Raw genomic sequence first — 23,600 nt, 5'->3', positions numbered from 1 at the left:
CCTGAGAAACACTAAACACCAGCTTGAAGTAATTAACACTCATACAACAATGAACACAACAGAATACATATTCTTTTAAAGTGCAAACGGAACATTCATCAAGATCAACCATATTCTGGACCATAAAGCTAACCTTAACAAATTTAAAAGAAATGAAATTACACAAAGTAGAAATCAATAAACATGTCTGGAAAATCTCTAAATGTTTAAAAATTAAACAATATAATTCTAAATAACTCATGGGATCAAAGAGGAAGCACCAAAGGGAATTTTTAAAATTTTGAACTGAAAGAAAATAATAAATAATAAAATAAAATTTGTGGGATACAGCTAAAGCAGGGCTTTAGAGAGAAGTTTGTAACATTAAACGCTTACAGCAGCAAAGAAAAGAGGTCTCAAATCATCACGCTAATTTCCCTGTACAACAAAAGGAGAATTCTTTGGAAATGTATTAGCAGACATTTATGCTAATTGATTATATGGGAGACCAACTGTTTCTATATCACTTTAGTAGTTAAAGATAGTCTCAAGTCCAGACAGAAGCTAAGAAATATATCACAAAACAAAGTTTAACTCTTCAAGCACCAATCTATTTACACAAAAGAGCTAGGCAGGAATACAGGCTCCAGAACGAGACAAACCGAGCTCAGACTGCAGCTCTGTCCCTTACCAGCTGCATGGACTTGGGTAATTCATTTACTCACTTATATCATCTGTAGACTAGAGATGACAATGCATATCTCACAACCGTGCCACTAGTTCCTGGCACAGAGGTGGTAGCTATTTTATTGTTATAAATATTTTTTCCTTAGTATATTCCTTAAAATAGCAACTTTTGTATTTGTCAATTGTTTACATCAAGCAGCGCTTCTTAAAACAGTTCCTATAAATGTTCCCTTAACTACATAGCAAAGCGAAACACACACCCAACGATTTGGGCATATAGTCTGGAGCCAGCACAAAATTTTTAAATTTTATCTTAATTATACTAATGTGCATGCTGCAGACAACATAACCATATTTAACAGCAAAATGTTAATGTCCAGGTAAAATCAGCATACCAAGAAAATATGCCATTTTATACTACAATAGGACCCCCAATACAACGCCTCATATCCATAAGCCACCTCAAGATGTCTCAAATTAGAGAAGTCAGGATAGCATACTATGTAAGATATGTTGCATGTGGTAAAAAGCCAAGAAAAACTAGAACTACTCAACCTAAAACCCAGAACTTTCCTAGGGGCAAGGAACATTTTAAAAAATAAGTCCCTAGGATACCTACCCATGCATTTTATCCTGAAAATTTATTTGCAGACCTGCTTCAAGACACAAAAGCTTAAAATACAGTCAATGGCCAGAAAAATAACAGTGGAAAGCCATAATTATGAATCTAAATTTTAAAACCTCACCCATTTTCTTCTTTTTCTCAGAAGCAGTATCCAAAGTAGCTAAGGCAGCAGAGGCGCTTTTACAAACATCACGACTGCATACTCCAGGATCTTCTTCATCAGAAGAAAATGAAGATAAATGCTCTAAGTTTTTAAGTTCATTCTCAACTTTTTCTGATGGACTGTTACGCCCAGTTTCAGACGTTAACAGTGTTGCTGATGAAGTCTTTGCAAGTGGCGGGGGACAAAACGTACGGACAATCTGGGTCCCTGGTCGTCTAGTCCTGTTAGGCATTCGGACAGCAAGAGTGGAAAACTGCTGCTTGGGACCAGATTTCAGAAAATCTAAGAAAGAGGCAATAAATCCTGTCTTGACTTCTGGTTGTTTTTCCTCTACTTCTTTGATCTTCTGTCTCATTTTCTCTTGATGCTGATAACCATCATGGCAGCTCTCCGAGGGAGGAGGAGCATATGGCAAATATGCATCTGTCCCTCTTGGATTCTGGCGCTTGCCTTGGGCAGGTCTTTTCAGCTGTTTCTGGTTATTGTTGTCTTCCTCTTTAGTTTGCCCTTTTCCTTTAGTTTTTTTCTTGTGAAGGTTAAAATGCATTAAATCTTGGTTTTCGTCTTCAATCTTGACACTGACTGCCTCCCCAGGTTGGGCCATGGTCAAGAGTGCAAGCGCACTCCTCGCTGGGTTCACTGCCACCCCACTGTCATCACCCCCTAAGGTGAATTCACTCTCTGATGTAGCACTCTCTCCACTTATACTTCTGCTACTAGAAACAAACTCTTGCTTTCTGTTATTATTTAATGTACTATCAACAAGAACTTCACTATCTTCTTCAGATTCATGACTGGTAGCAGGCTGTTTCTTGAATGGGCCAGAAGTTTGCTCCTGGACTTCATGACTTGGTCCAACCACTGGTGAAGTTACTTTAGATGCTTTATTTTGGCCAGGTGTTTCAATGTGCGGTTGATCAAGAGTCATTTTGGACTGAAGGGCAGGTACTGGTGAAAGGTTTATGATAACTTGATTTCCATTTAAGGGAATATCATTTATACTCTGTGGCTTTCCTACTGTAGCTGTTATGGAGTTAAAATCTGAAGCCACATGCCTGACATCTAACGACGGCTGAAAATGAGATTTAGAATCACCATCTTCAACAGCCGGAATGGTTTCATTTGAAGTTGACTTGGTAAAATCAGAAGGTGTAACCCCACAAGCTGCTGCTGTAGCTGCTAAAATATCATCTACATTTGATAAAATATGTCGTTCATCACTGAGAAGAATCGCCTCTGGGAAACATATTGAGCCAAGAGAAACAAAATGATTTTTTGAATCATGTTGACTTGTTTCACTAAAGTGGCCCTTTGTTGTGAGATGCTGTTGCAATGGTTTTGAAGACTCAGAGAGGTCCATTTTCATAATGTCAGAATTCTGAGGATGGAGTTGCTGCTGAGAATGATCAGTATTGCTCTGAATAATATGACCATCCATTTGAAGGAAAGGATGTACTATTTGTTGAGGACTTTGAACACGCTGTAGTTGTAAAGATGCCTTTACTTGTCCTAAACTTGCCTGCAGTATTGACTGCTGAAGAATTTGTAAATCACAGGCAGAGTCTAAAAGGATCTGTGTGTTGGGAAGAGATGCCTGATGGCCATGCCCTAAAGCATGATTGGGAATTTGAATCTGAGATGAGGCATTAATTATTTGATCATGTTGCTCCTGGACCTTGGTTTCACGTACCTTATGTATAAGAGAATGCTGCTGGTTTAGGTCTTTATTATTCAACCTTACTTGTGGAGTTTGCATTAAATTAGTTGCCTTCTTAATATCAAGGGGTGCTGCATTATTGACTTGGCCAATTTGTTGGTTAAGTTGTGTCACTGAACCAACCACGCTTTCTTCTTTTTTTGACCCTTGTAGGGCAATCCCAACAACCTGATCTTCAGGACGAGAATTACTTCTGATTACACTCTGAGAATATCTGTCCTCTGCCTTTGACACCTTATAAGCTGATTCTTGAACAATTTCCCCATCAGATAGGCTTTGGGTTGATGACTCAAGAGATACTTGCGGCTGCAATACCTGCAACTCTTGCATTGGAAAATCATCTTGCTTTGAAGACGTGTACACATTCGAGTCAAGTTTTCTTTCAGCGTAAGACTTTGGATCGGGGGAAGGTATGTTATTCTGTAATGTCCGACAATGAGTAGAGGATGCAAAAGATGATGACTGGACAGCAGGCAAAAACTTTTGAGACTGGGGAGATGATGACTCTTGAGTCTGAGCATTTTGGGAAGAATGCACAGAAATATAATTCTGGGTTGGGCTAGAATCAGGCAAATTCTGAGCCTGAGAGGTGGAAGAATAGGAAAGAGAAGGGGCTGTTAATGTTAGGGACTGCCCTGAAGCATAGCTTTCCGAAGGACTAACAACTGACAAAACTTGTGATTGAGATGAATAACTAACCTGTGTCTGGCTAACTGGTGATAAACCCTGAGAGTGACCAGATGAATAACTTTGTGACTGGCTAGCTGAAGACAGATCTCTTGTCTGAGCAGGGTAATTCCCATTTGTAACTGAAGATAACACCTCTTGCTGGCTAGAAGAATAATTAAGTGTCTGATTTTCAGAACTTATAGTCTGAGATGACCCAGAAAAGGCCAAGGTTTTATATAAGGATGGCAACTTCTCAACTTTGCTGGATCTATAAACCTGTGAATGAACAATCGATGGCACATTATGTGGCTGTACTAAGCCATAATTTTGGGACTGACTAACTGATAAAAGGCTTGGTAGCTGTGCTGTAGAATAGATCTGTGCCTGGCCTGATACAACAGAACTCTGGTTATGTAAAGGTTTGGAATAGCTTAGTGTTTGTACAGGAGAAATTATACTTTGAGGTTTGGGGGTCTTAGCTGATGTTAGTGGTTGTTTTGAAGAACAGCCTTTCACTTTTGTAATAGAGGGAGGATATCCTGATGACGGAATTGCAGATGAATAAGACTGAGCAAGTTCCACTGAGACCTGAGAGGTCTTCTGTTGCAATCCTCCACTGCTCACCTGAGAAGAATCTCCAACTGGGCTACAGGATAAAGAGGACTGCCTGCTTGTTTCCTGAAAATTAACTACACCTGCACCTGACAGATAACTATGTAAAGGATGCTGTGAACCAGTCAGTTGTGCCTGAACAGACTGGGTACCTGAAGGCCGCTGATGGTGTTTAATAACACTACATTCTCGAAGAAGAGCTCTTTCAATGGAAGCAGTAGAACTAGTAAAGAGAGTTGAACTGTAGGCCTGAGGAGTTTGCTGGGCTCCCCCAACTGCTGAAGGCAACAAACTAAACTGAGGTTGTAAAAGATGGGGTGCAGACTCTTGAGCTGAGCGGTATGTTGAAGACTGAGGTGGTGTGCTGTTACTTAACGCAGAACCTCCCAGGCGCTCAAATGCCAAAGCACCTGGAACAGTTCCCTGGGAAGTTTTGATTTGCAGCAAAGGGTCATGAGGATTTAAAATTCCGTTTGACGTAGTGTTAAAAGTTGAATCCTGAAGCACCAAAGGTGAAGTGGTAGCAAAGTTTCTATTGCTGAAGGCGGTGGGATGCTGATAAGCAGAGAGGGCAGAGGGTGGAAGTGTTCCAGTGGTTGGCAAAGGTCCACTAACAAAGAGCTCAGCTGCCACTGAGGAATGCACACCTATGAAGAGAAAACATGAGGATGTTTATGCAATTACAGCAAATGCTTACATATATGTTTTCATACTAGAGACTTAGATAACTTATATAACCTTCAACTCATCAGAATCTCTGTAACACGGAAAAGCCTGACAAATTAGTTCTGTATGTAACTTTTGAAAATTATATTTCAAAACAGCTAGCTAGCTTAAAGCAAAAACAAAGTTACAAAAGTATCAGCAATTCATATGTATAATTGTTATAAGAATATGAGTTTATACACAGTTAGATAAGGCCATTTGAAAATGAAGAAACCAGCAAAAACGTGCAAAATCGGGGCCGGCTCTGTGGCCGAGTGGTTAAGTTTGCGCACTCCACTGCGGCGGCCCAGGGTTCGGATCCTGGGCGCAGACATGGCACTGCTCGTCAGGCCACGTTGAGGCGGCATCCCACATCCCACAACTACAAGGACGTACAGCTAAGATATACAACTGTGTATGGTGGGGGGGTTGGGGAGATAAAAGCAGGAGCTAAAAAAAAAAACATTGGCAACAGTTGTTAGCCCAGGTGCCAATCTTTGGGGGGAAAAAAAATGTGCAAAATCTCTGGTGATTAATTTACCCTGAAACCTCAAGGCCAAATACCAATGGACAAACTAAAATGTTCATAACATTAAAATTGAAACTAAATTGTTTACATTTAACAAGATAAATCTAAAAATATTTGTAAGGTTAACACTACAAAGTTTCTTTTATCAAAATAGGCACATTTCAAAACTGTCTTGCATTTCAAGTTTTGACTTCCTATGAACAACTTCCAATAAGAATAGAAGCATGCTTATCATAAAAGGCTGATCAGAAATCAATAAAGTACTTTCAAGAAGAGATTGTTAACATTTCAGGACAACATTCCAGCCACGTACAGCAAAAGTAAAAACCCGTACAAACTTGTAATCCAAAAGTTCCACTACTAGAAATATATCTTAGGGAAATAAGTGGACACAAAGATATCTGTACATGATACTCAGGCATACCTTGTTTACTTGCGCTTTGCTTTACTGCACCTCATTGATAACGCATTTTTTACAAGACCCTCCACTAGCAAAAACATTATGACTCACTGAAGGCTCAGATGACGGTCAGCATTTTTTAGCAATAAAGTATTTTTTAATTAAGGCAAGTACATTTTTTAAAACAAAATATTATTACACACTTAACAGACTGAGGTATAGTGTAAACATAACTTTTATATGCACTGGGAAAAAATTCATGTGACTCACTTTACTGCAATATTCACTTTAATGCAGTGGTCTGGAACCAAACCCATAATATCTCTGAAGTATGCCTGTATTCATTATAATTATTGTGTATAATAATAAGAAACAGCCAAAATGTCCATCAACAAGGGATTGATCCAATAATTATGGCGTATCCTAATAATACTGCTGCCATAAACACTGGTTAGGTGGATACACGTTTTGATATACAAAAATATCAAAGGATAAATACCAAACTATGAACTCTTCTCTAAAGAGTGAGACTGTAGTTAGGAACTATCACTTTTCACTTTATATAGCTTTTTCTTGTTTACATGTTTTTTAGTGAGCTTCCATTAAATAAACTTTTTTTCATTTTAGAAAAATGGAGGAAAAAAGATTCTCTGGCCCTTTCAAAAACATTCTTTTCTCACTTCTTTCCATTACATGTAAAAAAATGTATTCCTACCAGAAGGACAGAAAGTATCTACTTACCCTTGAAAGAATAAATAACACTTAGAATTAATGTTTAAAATAATCATGGAAACTAGAATAGAAAGTCTAACTAAATATACATAATGAAAATTATTCCAAGAAGCAAAAAATGAAGCTATTGTGTTGTTTAATATTCTGTTTTATTTCACATTAAAACATTAATTTTCTCCTTGGAAGCAGAAAAAAATGTTACTAAGGCATATTGAGAAGCTCCAGTAATAGGATTTACATCAGAATGATAAAATATTATTTCCTATAGCTTTCACTTAAAAATGTCGTCTCAAATATGCTACTTCTTATTCTTTACAACAAAACCTTAAAAAAAAACTAAGCTTCCTATCATCCTGCATAAAATAAAAATATATACAAATAATTTTGAGGGAGAAACAGTTGAAAAATGAAATAAAAATAAACTAGAAAAGTATATATAAACAAGTACAATATAATATCAACTTTAATGATATTTATTAAATATTCATTTAACCTGTCCAATTAAGGATAACTTTACATAACTCTAATGATGAGATCAGTCCCAAGATTGTTTTTACTATAGCACCTACCCAGTCCGAAATCACTAATAAAGGAAATTTAATCTTTCACTCAAAAAACAAAAAAGATAAACATGTGAGGTGATGGATGCATTAATTAACTAGAGGGGAGAATTCTTGCACAGTGTGAATGTATAACAAATCACCACAGTGTACACTTCAAATATCTTACAATTTTACATGTCAATTATACCTCAATAAAGTTGAAATGGAAAAAAAAAAGAAAATTTAATCTTTATTTCTCTCAAGTAGACAAGTAACTACTTAAATTGCCAGATAAAAACTTTACATCTAGGCCTTATCTTTAATAATTATCTAGCTTCTTCAACTTGTTAGTTTTCACCGAATTTCTGCTGGTAACAACTTCCTGAATTTTGTCCACCTTAAAACTGTGAAAAATTCCAGGTTTTAAAGTTCACTGGAAAATCAACAATTAACATCACTCTCAGCCACACTACCATAATGACAAGGCCATAAAAAGTACATTTTTATCAGTATTTTTACAGGATTTAAAAATTCTGAAAACAAAGAATCACCTGTCTGCCAGGATGGAGCCCTGAGCTGTGGTACAAGAGCAGTTCCTGAAGCAGCAGCCTGAGCAGCTCGTGGCTCCACAGCAGAAAGAAAACTCATCACCGAAGATTCCTTAGTGTTAGTGCTGGCACCGTTCACACCAGCATCAAATATTCCTGAAAGACCTACATGTGAAGATAAAATATAATCCAAAGTAAAAATATACGTTAACATTCAATTATATTCTTGATCCTATTTTAAAAAGGAAGCTCTGAAATCTGAAGCCAAAAGTTCTGCAACTCTAAATTGCTTTATTTTGAAATAGCAAACAAATGTTAATTTGACCAAGCATAGTTATAACTTAAAATCTACAAAGATGAATGAAAAAAGATCTCCCAACTAATTAATTATATAGATATTCCCTATCAGTAAAAGACAAAGCATTTAATCTCCTTTTCCTTTTAACACATTTCCCATGGCACTGTTATGTCAGCACACATTCATAACCCAACATGTAAAGGTTGACTTTTCATCTTATTCACCAAATGTACCCAGATTCTTGGTATATTTTACAAGAAAATTTTTACCGGTTGGCTGAGGTGTGGTAGCATATCCAGGAAGTTGATGAGAGGCTACAAAAGTCTGTCTCTGAAGGAGATCTGCTTCAGAGTGTGAGGGATGTCCTTCTTCATAGCTTAAACTAGAAGATAATAAAAATAAGTGACCAAAAACACACGGTCCAAATGATATGGTCAAAATATTTCTAGAAGAGCAATAATTAAAAGTAGCAGAAGTCTTTGACTAAATTCCTGATCAATAAATAGATCAAACACAGTCTGACAATATTGTCAAAATGGGAGACATATATTGAAGCTATACTAGGAAGAAAAATGATACCTTTTCCTTAATTCAACTTTACCTCCAACAAAGTCCTTTTACTGGGAGAGGTAACACGGTACAGTGGGAAGAGCAATAGCCTGGAAAACAGGACAGCTGAATATACTGTCCAAGCTCTGCTACTGGCTTACAGTGAGATTTCAGTAAGTGACCTGATTACTGTCAGACTAATTTTCTCACCTGTATGAATAAGGGACTAGATAAAATAATCTCTAAGGTCCCTCTAATTCTAACATTCCATAGAATATCAGATAATTCAAATAAATTAATAATTAATACTATCTCAATAACTCACCTGGGAAATTTCAAGCTTGTATATTTCAAGAGTAATTCAGAATTAGTATTTTTTCTCCCCTTGATTTTTATTTTGAATATTTTAAACCCACGGAAAAACTGAAATAGTACAATAACCCATATACTTGTCACTTCAGATTCAATTAATTGTTAGTATCTTGTTACACTTATCACTCCCTATAGAGACACATAAACACTTCTTACATTCATTTTATCTTTCTATACATCAACATATAAACACTTTTTCTTTTGTACTAAACCACCTGAAAATAACTTGCAGACATCATGACACTGCATCATTAATACTGCAGTTTATCTCCTAGGAATAGGACATTCTCCTATACAACCAAATATTATTAGATTTGAAGAAATTTAACATTAAGTTAATAATAGCATGTAATATAGAGGTCATATTTCCATTTCTGCCAAATGTTGCCAAAATGTTTGCAATTTTTAAGCTCTTTCTATGTAGGATCCAATCAAACTTCAGGAGTTGCATTTGGTTATGTCTCTTTAAATTTAGAACAGTCCCTCCACGCTGCCCCTAATCCCAGATCCCCCTTGATTTCATGACACAGACCTTTTTTTTTTTTTTTTGAGGAATCCAAGTCAGTTGAATTGTAGGCTACCCCAAATTCTAGATTTATCTGATGGCTACCTCATGAGACGTACATAACTGATGTTTTGTACTTATTGCATCACATAAGGACACACAATGTCAGTTTGTCTCATTACCGATGATGCTAAACTTGAAATGGTTACGATACCGCCAAATCTCTCCATGCAGTTCTTTTATCTCCTTTGAAATTGGTATGCAACTGTGAGGTGTTACTTTAAGACAGTGTAAATATCTTGTTCCCAAGAGCCAATGGTTTTATACATCATCCACTCATGACTTTAATTCAATTATTGCACTGAAGATTGGAAATGGCGGTTTTCTAAGTACAGCATTTGTCCCTTCAGTCTCCTTTTGATATGTCCTCCTTGATGCTCAAACACATCCTTACTTTCTAGCACAGGATGTTTCAGGCTCACTTTATTATTTTCCCTGAACCAGACCCGAAATCAACCATTTCTACTAGGAGCCCTTTTAGTGCGCAAAGGCATTTAGAAACCAAGATCTGGGTATTGGGTATGTTCAATGCCAGAGGTGTCACTGCTACTAGGCCTTTTCGGTGGACAAAGCTAGGAAATCCATGTCTTTAAAAACGTGAGTTCTTACTGACAACTCTAATTCAAATCCAGTGCAGTATTCCTCATCTTCCCTTTTCCTACGGTCGGAATCCTAGCTCACAACTACATCAATATTTACTCATTAGCTCTACCCAAAAATACTATAACACAACCTCTACCAAAAACAAACCTACTAAGTAAGGGTATTTCTTCACAGTGCTTTTTGTCCCAAGATTAAATCTCACTAAGGGTATACAGTTAGAATAATGTTTCAAAAGTAACTAATTATTCTTTGTATGACTATGTTATTAATTAGATATAGGAGATGAATTTTGTTTGTTGAAGATTCAATTTTAGGATTACTTTTAAATCTTTTTTTAACTTTAAAAATCACTTTTATTAAGGTATAATTTACATAAAGTGCATTCATTTTAAGTGTAAGTTCAATGTGTGCACACTTTTTGATAAATGCATATACACCAGTATAACCACAATCCCAACCAACCAGCAGAACATTTCCATCACGACAAAATGTTTCTCATGCCCGTCTGCAGTTATCTTTTTCATCTTCTCCCTGGCCCCAGACAACCACTCATAAGCCTAATGTTACTAAATCTTAGGCTTGCCTAATTCCACAATTTCATATAAATGCAACTGTACAGTCTGTACTCTTTTGTATCTGGCTTTTTTCATTCAGCATGTTTTTTCGTCTTGTACTGTTTTTGCTGGGCAAGATTCGCCCTGAGCTAACATCTGTTGCCAATCTTCCTCTTTTTTTTTTTCCTCCCCAAAGCCCCAGTACATAGTTGCATATTCTAGTTGTAGGTCCTTCTAGTTCTTCTATGTAAGCCACCGCCACAGCATGGCTACTGACAGACAAGTGGTGTGGTTCCACACCTGGGAACCAAACCCAGGCTGCTGAAGCAGAGCCTGCCAAACTTTAACCACTAGGCCATCAGGGCTGGCTCAGCATAACGTTTCTGAGATACATCCATGCTGTTGCATGCATGAGTGGTTCATTCCTTTTCACTGAATTGTACGAATACATCGCAATATGCTTATCCATTCACCTACTAACAGACATTTGGGTTGTTTCCAGTTAAGAGCTACTATGACTACAACTGCTATGAACATTTATATACAAGTCTTTTGTGGACATACGTTTTTACTTCTGTAAGTTCAATATCTAGGAGTAATACTACTTGGTCACAAGGTACATATGTATACCATTTTACGTTACCATCAGTAATGAATCTACATTCTATTTTCCCATTACATCCTGTCACCACTTGATCTTTTCAATCTTCTTAATTTTAGTCATTCTAGGTAGGTATAGTGGTATCTCACCATAGTTCAGTTTGCATTTCCCTAATAACAAATGATGAGCATCTTTTTATACGCTTATAGGCTATTCTTTTAGCTTCTCTGTTATGTTCTCTGTTTAACTTCTCTGTGAAGTTTGCCCTGAAAAAAAACAGTTGGGGGGCAGGCCCAGTGGTGTAGTGGTTAAGTTCGCAAACCTCTGCTTTGGCAGCCAGGGGTTCACAGGTTCAGATCCCAGGCAAGGTCTTAGCACCGCATGTCAAGCCATGATTGACATAAAAGACAGGAAGAGTGTCACAGATGTTAGCTCAGGGACAATCTTCCTCAAGCAAAAAGAGGAAGATTGGCAAGAGATCTTAGCTCAGGGCCAATCCGCCTCACCAAAAAAAACAAAAAAACATAGGGGGTTGTTAGCTGTCGGTTGGGTTGTAAAACGCTTTTTTTTAAATACATTCTGGATCCACATTTTTTATCAGATATATGTATTGTGAATGTTTTCTTCCAATCTGATGGCTTCTCTTCTTTTTTCTAGTGTCCTTAAATTAAAAAGTTTTACTTAACTAATTGATTTTACCGTGGTAAGAGCACTTAAATGAGACCTGCCCACTTAACAAGGTGTACAGCACAGTGCTGTTGACTCTGTGCACTGTGTGTCCAGCAGACCTCCAGAACTTACTCATCCTGCATAACCGAAACTTTGCTATCTGTGAACAACTCCCCACTTCCTCCTTCCCCTGGCCATCATCATTCTACTCTCTGCTACTGAGTTTGACTAATGAGGTTTTAATTTCTGATCAACTCAAATTATATTTTTCTTTTATAGTCAGTGCTTTTAGTGTCCTGTCACTAATATATTTCCCCATGTTCTCTTATATAAGTTTTAAAGTCTTAGCTTTTATGTTTCAGTTTATGAGTCATTTTGAGATAATTTTTGTATATGGTGTGAGGAAAGGGTCAAAGTTCATATTTTTAACTTCTTTAAAAATTGAGGTATAATATGCATACAATAGAATCCACCCTTTCTACTGTACAGGTCAGTGAGTTTGACAAATGCATAAACACTACAAAAATAAGGGGAGAGAACAGTTCCATCACAACATAAGACCTGCCCATCCCCTCTGTGGGGAACCTCTCCTGCCACTCTAGTCCCCAGGCAACCACTCATCTGTTCTCTGTCCCTATAGTTTTGCCTTTTCCGAAATGTTAAATAAACAGAATCATTTAATATGTAGTCTTTTGTGCCTGGCTTCTTTCACTCAGCTTAATGCCTTTGAGACTCACCCATGTTGTTATTTATAAGAGTAATTCATTACATTTTATTGCTGGGCAGCATTCCACTATATAGGTGTACCAAAAGTTGGTAGTTGTTTTAAATCCATTATCAGTTGAAGGACCTCTGTGTTCTTTCCTGGTTTTGGCAATTATGAATAAAGCACCTATAAACATGTGCTTAAGTTTTCGTGTGAACATAAGTTTTCATTTGACTTGAGTAAATACAGAGGAGTAGGATGGCTGAGTTCTATGGTAATATATTTAACTTCAGAGAAAATTCTTGTTTTCCAAAGTAGCTAGATCTTTTTGCATTCCCACCAATAATGTATGTTTGGTCAAGTTACTCTGCATCCTCATTGGCAATAAGTATTATCAGTTTGTAAGGTGTTTCCTTTCCTTTTTAAAATTTTAGCCATGCAAAATCTTCTTTAGTAAAGTTATCTACTCAAATCTTTTGCCCATTTTTATTGGGATCTTTGTTTTCTTATTACTTGAGTTTTAGCAGTTCCCTATATATTCTGGAATCAAATCCTCGGTCAGATAAATGTTTTGCAAATATTTTCTCCCAATCTGTGGCTTGCATTCTCATAACAATGAATTAGAAGAACAATTTTTTATCTTATGAATTGTACTTTTGGTGTTGTAGCTAATAAAATCTTTGTCTAATCCAATATCTCAAAGTGTTTTTCTTATGTTTTCTTCTGCAAGTTTTGTAGTAGTAATTTTTCCATTTAGGTTTATGATCCATTTGGAGTTAATTATTTCTACATGGTGTAAGGCATGGCTTGGGATATTTTTTAAATTTGGATATGCAATTGTCTCACTACTATATATTGAAAAGATTATTCCTCTACCTACTGAATTGGCATCTCTGTCAAAAAAGTAAACAGCCATATATTTGTGGTTCTAAACTGTTCTGTTACATTGATCAATGTCTGTTCTTAGGCCAATAACAGTCTGATGAATGATTCAAGTTGTACAAATCTTCCAATTTTGTTCTTTTTCAAAATTGTTTTGGCTATGCCAGGTATTCCCATGTAAATTTTAGAGTCAGCTTGTCAATTTCTACAAAAACACTGCATTGAATGTATACATCAATTTGGGGAAAACTACCATCTTAAAAGCACTGTCTTCTAACGAATGCCTATGTTACATCTATTTATTTTTTAATTTCCTGCAGCAATCTGTTGTTTAGTGTGTAAGTTTTGCAATCTTTTAAATTTATCCCCAAGTATCTCATTTTTGTTATTTTGTTCTAAATATTTTTTTAAGTGACAGCTAGATACATAATTCAGTACCACAAAGGTCACTCTTTTAAAGTGTACATAGGACCAGCCCGTGGCCGAGTGGTTAAGTTCGCATGCTCCGCTTTGGTGGCCCAGGGTTTCGCCGGTTTGGATCCCAGGCGTGGACATGGCACCACTCATCAGGCCATGCTGAGGCAGTGTGCCACATGCCACAAGAAGAAGGACCCACAACTAAAAATATACAACAATATAAAAATGTACCAGGCAGCTTTGGGGAGAAAAAGGGAAAATAAAATCTTTCCAAAAAAATTTAAAGTGTACAAATCAGTGCTGTGTTAGAATATTCAGAGTTGTGCAACCATCACCATAATCTAATTTTAGAACATTTTCATTGCCTCAAACCTAAACCTGTGCCCATTAGCATCACTCCCCGTATTCCCCTCTACCCAGCCCATGGCAATCACTAATTTAATTTCTGTCTCTACGGATTTGCCCACTCAGAACATTTCATATAAATAAAATCATAGTGTATGTAGCCTTTGTCGACTGGTTTCTTTCACTTAGCATAATATTTTCAAGATTCATCTATGTTACAACATGGCTACATCAGTACTTCATTCCATTTTATGGCTGAATAATATCCCATTGTATAGATATACCACATTTTGTTTAGCCATAAATCCACTGATGGACATTTGGGTTGTTTCCACATTTTGGCTATTAAGAATTTATGAATCATGCTGCTATGAACATTCATGTACAAGTTTTTGTGTGGATATACATTTTTTTTGTTTAAAGATTTTATTTTTTTCCTTTTTCTCCCCAAAGCCCCCCGGTACATAGTTGTATATTCTTCATTGTGGGTCCTTCTAGTTGTGGCATGTGGGACGCTGCCTCAACATGGTTTGATGAGCAGTGCCATGTCCACGCCCAGGATTCGAACCAATGAAACACTGGGCCACCTGCAGCAGAGCATGCGAACTTAACCACTCGGCCACGGGGCCAGCCCCTGGATATACATTTTTAATTCTCTTGGGTATACATCTAGGAGTGGATTGCTAGGTCATATGATAACTCCATGTTTAACATTTTGAGGAATGGCAAAGCAAAACAGCTGTACCATTTTACATTCCCACCAGCAACATTTAAGTTACAATTTCTCTACAAGTTTGCGGATACCTGTTATTGCCCGTGTTTTTATTATAATAGCCATCCTAGCAGGTGTTATGTGGTATCTTATGGTTTTGATTTGCATTTGACTAACGATGTTGAGCATCTTTGCATGTGCTTCCTGACCACTTGTATTTCTTCTTTCCACAAATGTACGGTCAAATTCTTTGCCCATTTTTAAATTGGGTTGTTTGTTTTTTTTATTATTTAAGTGTAAGAGTTCTTTATATATTCTGGATACAAGTCCCTGATAAACAATTTTTAAACATTGTTTCCTACTCTGTAGGTTATCTTTTCACTTTCTTTTTTTTTTCCTTTCTCCTCCCTAAAGCCCTAGTACATGGTTGTATATCCTAGTTGTAAGACCTTCTAGTTCTACGTGAGCTGCTGCCACAGCATGGATACTGACAGACAGGTGATGTGGTTCTGCAACCGGGAGGCGAATCCGGGCCACCAAAGTAGAGTGTGCCGAACTTTAACCACTAGGCCATCAGGGCTGGCTCTCTTTTCACTTTCTTGATGCCATCATTTGCAGTCCAAAAGTTTTAAATTTTTATGAAGTCAAATTCAGTTTTTGTCACTTGTGCTTTTGATGGAATATCTAAGAAACCATTACTTTGCCCAAGGCCTTAAGGATTTACGCCTATGTTTTCTCTAAGAGTTTCATAGTTTTAACTTTTACATTTAGGTCTACGACCCATTGTGAATTAATTTTTATATATAGCATGAAGTAGGAGTCCAACTTTATTCTTTTGCTACTCATTTTAAATATAATTTGAAATTCTTTAATACAAAAAAAATAACCAACTGTTATTTTCAAAATACTACCATTGTATCTGCTTTTCAAATTATAGCCATCAGGGGCCGGCCCAGTGGTGCAGCAGTTAAGTTCACACGTTCCACTTCAGCAGCCCAGGGTTCCCCAGTTTGGATCCTGGGTGCAGACCTATGCACCACTTGTCAAGCCATGCTGTGGCAGCATCCAACATATAAAGTAGAGTAAGATGGGCACAGATGTTACCTCAGGGCCAGTCTTCCTCACCAAGAGGAGGACTGGCAGCAGATGTTAGCTCAGGGCTAATCTTCCTCAAAAAAATTATAGCAATCATGCTTTATATTAAAACGATCTACACACATATATTTCCTTGCTCTGTCAGCTGACACAGCCTAGAAATGAAGACAACCCAGGAGCAAAGAGCATACTTAGTGTCCAGATCTTGGGTTCTAATGCCATTCTCCAAGGAACCAGGGCTCCTCGGAGAAATGGCTGATTCTAGGACAGGGGCAGGAAATATATAAGACAAGTCTAGAGATCTTGTAGTGCCAGAAAGTTAGGAAGTGCTCAAAAATAGAAAGCAAGAAAGAGAGGGAGGAGAACCCTACATTTATGGAGGTATGTCAAAGGGACACAGAAGCCAACTTAAAGAGCTCCCAATGACCAAAGCAGGAACATTTCGACCAAATAAATTAAGTAGTATATATCCATGGGTCCATACTGATATAATTAAATGATTTCTTCTAGAAGAAAACGTAGGCAGTACACTCTTTGACATCAGTATTAAAAGGACCTTTTCGGACACCATGTCTTCTCAGAGAAGGGAAACAATAGAAAGAACAAACAAATGGGACTTCATCAGACTACAGAGCTTCCTCACGGCAAATGAAAACAGGATTGAAACAAAAAAACAACCCACTAAGTGGGAAAAAATATTTGCAAGTCATATATCTGACAAAGGCTTAATATCCATAATATATAAAGAACTCTCGCAACTCAACAACAAAAAATCAAACAACCCAATCAAAAAATGGGCAGGAGACATGAACAGACATTTCTCCAAAGAAGATACATGGATGGCCAATAGGCACATGAAAAGATGCTCATCATTGCTGATCATCAGGGAAATGCAAATCAAAACTACACTAAGATATCACCTTACACCCATTAGAATGACAAAAATATCTAAATCTAATAGTAACAAATGTTGGAGAGGTTGTGGAGAGAACCTCATACACTGCTGGTGGGAATGCAAACTAGTGCAGCCACTATGGAAAACAGTATGGAGATTCCTCAAAAAATTAAAAATAGAACTACCATACGATCCAGCCATTCCACTACTGGGTATCTATCCAAAGAGCCTGAAGTCAGCAATTCCAAAAGTCCTATGCACCCCAATGTTCACTGCAGCATTATTTACAATAGCCAAGACTTGGAAGCAACCTAAGTGCCCGTCAACAGATGAATGGATAAAGAAGTTGTGGTATATATATAAAATGGAATACTACTCAGTTGCAAAACAGAACAAAATCATCCCATTTGCAACAACATGGATGGACCTTGAGGGAATTATGTTAAGTGAAATAAGCCAGTTGGAGAAAGATAATCTCTGTATGACTCCACTCATATGAGGAATCTAAAAATGTGGACAAAGAGAACAGATTAGTGGCTACCAGGGGAAAGGTGGGGTGGGGGGTGGGTACAAAGGGTGAAATGGTGCACCTACAACATGAATGACAAACATTAATGTACAACTGAAATCACACAAGATTGTAACCTATCATTAACTCAATTAAATCAATCAATCAATCAATCAATCAATCAATGGAGGAGAAAACACAAATCTTGCTTGAAGAATTCCAAATAACTTATAAAGAAAATCTTCCCTCAAGGAGGCGGACCACAACTCCCCAATCCTTAAGTGTGGGCTGCACACACTGACTTTCTTCCCAAGAGGACAGTATCAAAGGGGGGGAAAAAAGAGTAACTTTGCAGTGTACAAACCTAAAGATCAATATCAACAGTGATAAATCATGTGGATATGATATGATCAGCAGGGATAAATCATGTGGCTATGATGTGATCAACAATGATAAATCATGTGGATATGATGTGATGAAAATGACACTTTACTTCTGTGATCTCCCTCTGGAAAACGCTAACTCTAGTCTGATCATGAGAAAAAAGAGTGGGCAAATTCCAATAGAGGGGCAGTCTACAAAGTACTTAAGTAGCACTCCTCAAAACCGTAAAGGTCATCAACAAGAAGGAAAGCCTAAGAAACTGTCACAGCCAAAAGGAACCTACTGAGATAAGACAAACAATGTAACATGTACCCCCAGAGAGACAGAAAAAGACATTAAGCAAAAACTAAGGAAATCTGAATAAACTACTATTGAAGACTTTAGCTGATAATAATGTATCAATACTGATTCATTAATTGTAACAAATGTACCATAAGAATGTAAAAATAATAGGGGAAACGGTTCTCAAAAATAAAGCCTACATTAATAAAAAATCTGTAAGCCATGTCAAATCTAAACAAAATTTCTTAAGTTAGAATAATGATCAAGATAAGTTGTAAAGGGGGGCCGGCTGCATGGCCAAGTGGTTAAGTTCACATGGTCCACTTCTGCAGCCTGGGGTTTGCTGGTTCGCATCCTGGGGGTGGACCTACACACGGTTCATCAAGCCATGCTGTGGTGGCATCCCAGAGAGAAGAACTAAAATGACCTACAACTAGGATATACAACTATGTGCTAGGGCTTTGGGGAGAGAAAAAAAAGAGGAAGATTGGCAAAAGATGTTTGCTCAGGGCCAACCTTCCTCAAACGCACACACACACAAAGTTTGTAAAGATCAGGGGGTTCTGTTGTTGGTTTTTCGTTTTGTTATGTTTCTTATAAATCTGTACTAACTCCAATCATTTCTTTGACAGGCAGTGAGTAATCATACCTCCTAAGTGGTCTCTCTGCTTCCTCCATTGCCCTCCCAGCCCCATTCTCAGCCTGAGTCACTCTTAAAAAGTAAAGTCAAATTATGAAACTCTTCTGCTCATATCTTTCCAATCACTTCCCATCTCACCCCGAGTAAAGCGAGAGTTCTTACAATAATCCTCAATGCACTAAGTGACCTAATGGCTGCCCCTTAAACCTCTGATTTCATCTCCTATTTTCTACTGCACCAACACAGGTCTCCTGGCTCTTCCCTCAAACTCACAAAGCTATTCACTCCCTCATTTCCCCTCAGATCCCTGCTCAAACTTTGCCTCACTGAAGACTTCCCAGACCTTCTGCAAATCACATCCTTCCTCTATCCTTTCTCTCTACATTACCTAACCCTCTTTTCTAGGTTTATTATTCTCCATAGCACTAATAAATACTCGACATAATTTCCTAGTTTGCCTCTTATCCACTAAAATGCAAACTCCATGAGGACAGGGTCTTTGCTTGTTCACTGCTATATCACCAGCACCCAGAAGAGTGACTGGCACATGGCAGATACTCACAGATAATCACAATCTATGTTCCGTTTCAGAAGAGAAATCACCTTGAAGTTAAAGCTCAACTACCTCTCAAGCAGACATGTACGGAGTGCCTACCAAATTGCCAGCATCCTGATAAGGCTTGGGGACTCAAAAATGAAAGATTAAGCTAGCAGGTCAGCCCATTCTAATAAAACTGAATACCCTGAGACATTTATTAATTTTAGGCATTGTACCAGAGTTTTCAATACTAGAGAGAGCAGAGATCTAACTGGGCCACCAACCAATGAATTTAATTATTGAAACCCAAATTCTCTATTGTAAGTCACAAAGGGAGCAACACGGAAATAAGTTCTCAATAATTTTACAAAATTAGTGTTTTCTTTTACAACTTATATATAAGCAAAATGGGATAGAGTACATTCCATATAAAAATTAGCTTTGAGTGAAGCAACAGTCATTCACTGAATTTTAAAAAACCAATTAAAATCGCATGCTTCCCTCAAAAAATTAAATATAGTCGCCATATGGCCCATCAATCCCACTTCTAGACATATATTCAAAAGAATTGAAAATATATGTTCACACAAAAACTTGTACATGAACGTTCACAGCAGCATGATTCTTAATAATCAAAAGGCAGAAACAGGGGCCGGCCCCATGGCACAGCGGTTAAGTATGCACGTTCCGCTTCGGAGGCCCGGGGTTCACCAGTTTGGATCCTGGGCGCGGACATGGCACCGCTTGCCAAGCCACGCTGTGGCAGGCATCCCACACATAAAGTAAAGGAAGATGGGAATGGATGTTCGCTCAGAGCCAGTCTTCCTCAGCAAGAGAGGAGGATTGGCAGCAGTTAGCTCAGGGCTAATCTTCCTCAAACAAAAAAAAACAAAAAAAGCAGAAATAATCCAAATGTCCAACAACTAGTAATGGATAAATAAAATGTGACACAGCCACACAACGGAGTAGTATCCAGCCACAAAAAGGAATGAAGTACTGATACATGCCACGACACGGATGAGCGTGGAAAATATGCCAAGTGAAAGAAGCCAAATAAAAAAGATCACATATAGTACGATTCCACTTCTATGACGTGTACTGAATAAGCAAACTCGTGGAGACAGAAAGTAGATCACTGCAGTTACCAGGGGCTGGGGAGAGAAGAGGAAGGAGAATGCTAGTGACTATGTGTTTCCTTTTGGGGTGACAAAAAATGTTCTAGAATTAGACAGTAGTGATAGTTACACAGTCTTGCGAATATTCTCAAGTACTGAACTGTACATTTTAAAATGGGGAATTATATAATTTGTGAATTACATTTCAATAAAAATTATAGTTGCCCAAACTTAGTGATTATGGGTAATTTTTCGTGAACTGTGCAACATCGTCAAACAGGAAGGTGGTTCTGGATAGGGTTGCTGTCATGCAGGTATTCAATCTCTTATGGGTGGCCCATCTCCATATAACATATAATGACTTTTTGTTAATCTGTAATAATATTTTTATAGTTTTAAAATAAATTTCAGAACCCTCATAATAATCTGATGGTCACTGGTTTGTTGAAGTCATTTATTTTTTTCAAACAAAAGCCAGATTTTTAAAAAATTTTATCCTGGGGAAAAAACATGTCTCAAAACATTGTCTCTGTTTCTAATTCCTATCTTTGAGCCAATATAAGACCTCCTTTGACTAAATGTACATTTATTTAATACAGGACCCACCGTGGCAGGTAGGTCCTATATTAGGTCCCAGTCCCAAAGGCCTGGATGGGAGGTATGGAGACAGACAGAGGGCTTTTACCACCCCCTACATACCCCAAGCACCACAGGAGCGAATGCCTAGAAAAGAGGAAGAAGCCAAGGGAAGAGTCACAACTGTTGAGTCTTCCATCCCCTCTGCACACACTCCAAGTGGGTACTGACTCAATCTTGAGGAGAAAGGGGGTCGAATTTTGCAGAGGGAAGTATCATCATCCTTCAGTTGCTGTCACTTAAATTCCAAATAAAATATTGACATTTTTCTCAAAATTAAAACAAACCAGAAGAGACACTAATTATTTAGTTACCACTCTCTACCTTATTACTTTAAAAGTCTGAACATTCTTTCCCTAAAACTTCTTTCCTAACTTTAATCTAATTTGTTTAACAAAGAAAATTAAGTTTGAAGGCAGATGAGAAAGCTGAGACAAAAAGCTCATCTAAAATGGCAACTTGTGCAGTGAAGACAGTATATGATCATAAGAAAAAATACTCTTGAATATATTATTGAGAATAAGCTGTCTTATGCTTTATATCCAGGTATTGATAACATATACACATCTACTCCTTAGGTAACACACTCTGTGTCCCTAATACTTAAGAAATAAAACACATTCTAAGTTTTAAAATCAATTAGAAGTTCCATGAAATATGTTAACTCCCAGGTAAACAAGTCAATACTTGCATACAGGTAATAAGTTACTTAAGTACTAAATGAATGATTTTGCCTTTAGTAGTCATATCACTTTCTTCTCTGCGTTAAACAATTTGGCCACTGAAAATATATATACTCTCATGGAATAAAAACAGAATTCTCTTTAAGCTTTGAAAACATTGTTATCATCCTAGATATATCAACTCTTCATAGCTGAGAAAGATAAGAACCCTGGATTGGAAGTTAGGAGGCCCAGATTCCAGTCCTGGTTCTGCAAATAACATGCTTCAAGACCTTCAGCAAAGCACATAATCTTGTAGAGTTCTAGTTTTCATATTTATGAGGCCTAACGTTCTTTGTATTTCTAATATTCTCAGTTAAGCTAAATATTTTTACTTCATCAATCACACAGTATACTTTAGTATAAAATCTGTCTTCAAAATTGAGTACAGAGAAACACTGAGTTCACTAACTCAGCACATCTGTCCCACTCATATCTAAATGCTAAATATTTTATAAATCACTATTTTATTTTAGCTAATTGTAGTCTGAGAATTAAAAAAAAAACCTGAAGCATTAAGAATAATGAGCTCTGGGCCGGCCCGGTGGCGTAGCAGTTGTGTGTGCATGTTCCGCTTCGGCGGCCTGGGGTTCCCTGGCTTGGATACTGGGTGCGGACATGGCAGCACTTGGCATGCCATGCTGTGGCAGGCGTCCCATATATAAAGTAGAGGAAGATGGGCATGGATGTTAGCTCAAGGTCAGTCTTCCTGAGCAGAAAGAGGAGGATTGGCAGCAGTTAGCTCAGGGGTAATCCTCCTCAAAAAAAAATAAAATAAAATAATGAGCTCTTATTAAGGAATCATTTATTGCGAACGTGAACAAATAAACAAATGAACCATAAAACAACTATGAAACAGCTGTATTAAAGCACAGGCTTTGCAAATAAGCCACAGGATTCAAATCCAGTTCTATAGTTTACAAATTCTGCAACTTGAGGCTAACCACAGTCTCTCTCTGTCTCAGCTTCCTCAACTGTAAAATATGGGTAATAATAACACACACCTTCATAAGGCTGTTGTGAGAGTAAATGATATGGCATATACATAGCATTAGTCCTATGTTTGGCACATACTGTTCTACCACTGCTATTATTCTTGCACCTAAAGGTGAGGTCTGCATTTATAAAACCGACATGTATTGACTGCCAAGTGTTATGTACTAGAAGACACAGAAATAAAAAGGCATAAGTAAATAAACAAATATAACACAGTATGAGAAGGCTTACCTCTAGGAAACGATAGCTGAGTATTGAAAGGAAGAGGAGAAATTATCCAAGGAAAGAAAGAAGAAGAGTACTTCAGGAAGAGACAATACCATATAGAAAGACCTGGAAATGTGAACGAGATGGTACATTAATAGACCTGTAAGTAATTCTGCAAGGCTGTATTGGGGGTAGGGATATAAGTCAGACAGGAGCAAGATTATGCAAAATTATATGCCAAAATAAGAATCTCACATTTTATCCTCAAGGGAATCAACAGACTCCAAGGAATTTTAATCAGAGTTAAATGATTAAATTTGTATTTTAAAAGAATGTTTTAGCCAACGGTGCTCATCTGCATCATCTGGTGGGCTTTTTTCAAACTATACACTCCCATCTCT

General features: G+C 37.4%; 1 protein-coding gene across 4 annotated transcripts in view; it reads right to left on the bottom strand.

The window, feature by feature from the left end:
• Nucleotides 1–23,600, bottom strand: part of QSER1 (glutamine and serine rich 1) — a 76,084-nt gene that overhangs the window by 29,667 nt on the left and 22,817 nt on the right. For 3 of the 4 annotated variants that reach the window (XM_023646225.2, XM_023646226.2, XM_070273510.1), the window contains 3 exons: nucleotides 8,476–8,588; nucleotides 7,912–8,073; nucleotides 1,413–5,099 (listed from right to left, as the gene is read on the bottom strand). In XM_023646225.2, the coding sequence (XP_023501993.2) occupies nucleotides 1,413–5,099; nucleotides 7,912–8,073; nucleotides 8,476–8,588 (3,962 nt within the window). Of the gene's footprint in view, nucleotides 1–1,412; nucleotides 5,100–7,911; nucleotides 8,074–8,475; nucleotides 8,589–23,223; nucleotides 23,326–23,600 lie in introns of all 4 variants that reach the window. The other variant, XM_070273511.1, reaches the window with a different exon arrangement.

This window comes from Equus caballus, chromosome 7, assembly GCF_041296265.1.
Source record: "Equus caballus isolate H_3958 breed thoroughbred chromosome 7, TB-T2T, whole genome shotgun sequence".
NCBI classification, from domain to species: Eukaryota; Metazoa; Chordata; class Mammalia; order Perissodactyla; family Equidae; genus Equus; species Equus caballus.
This window is presented reverse-complemented; position numbering and strand designations above follow the sequence as displayed.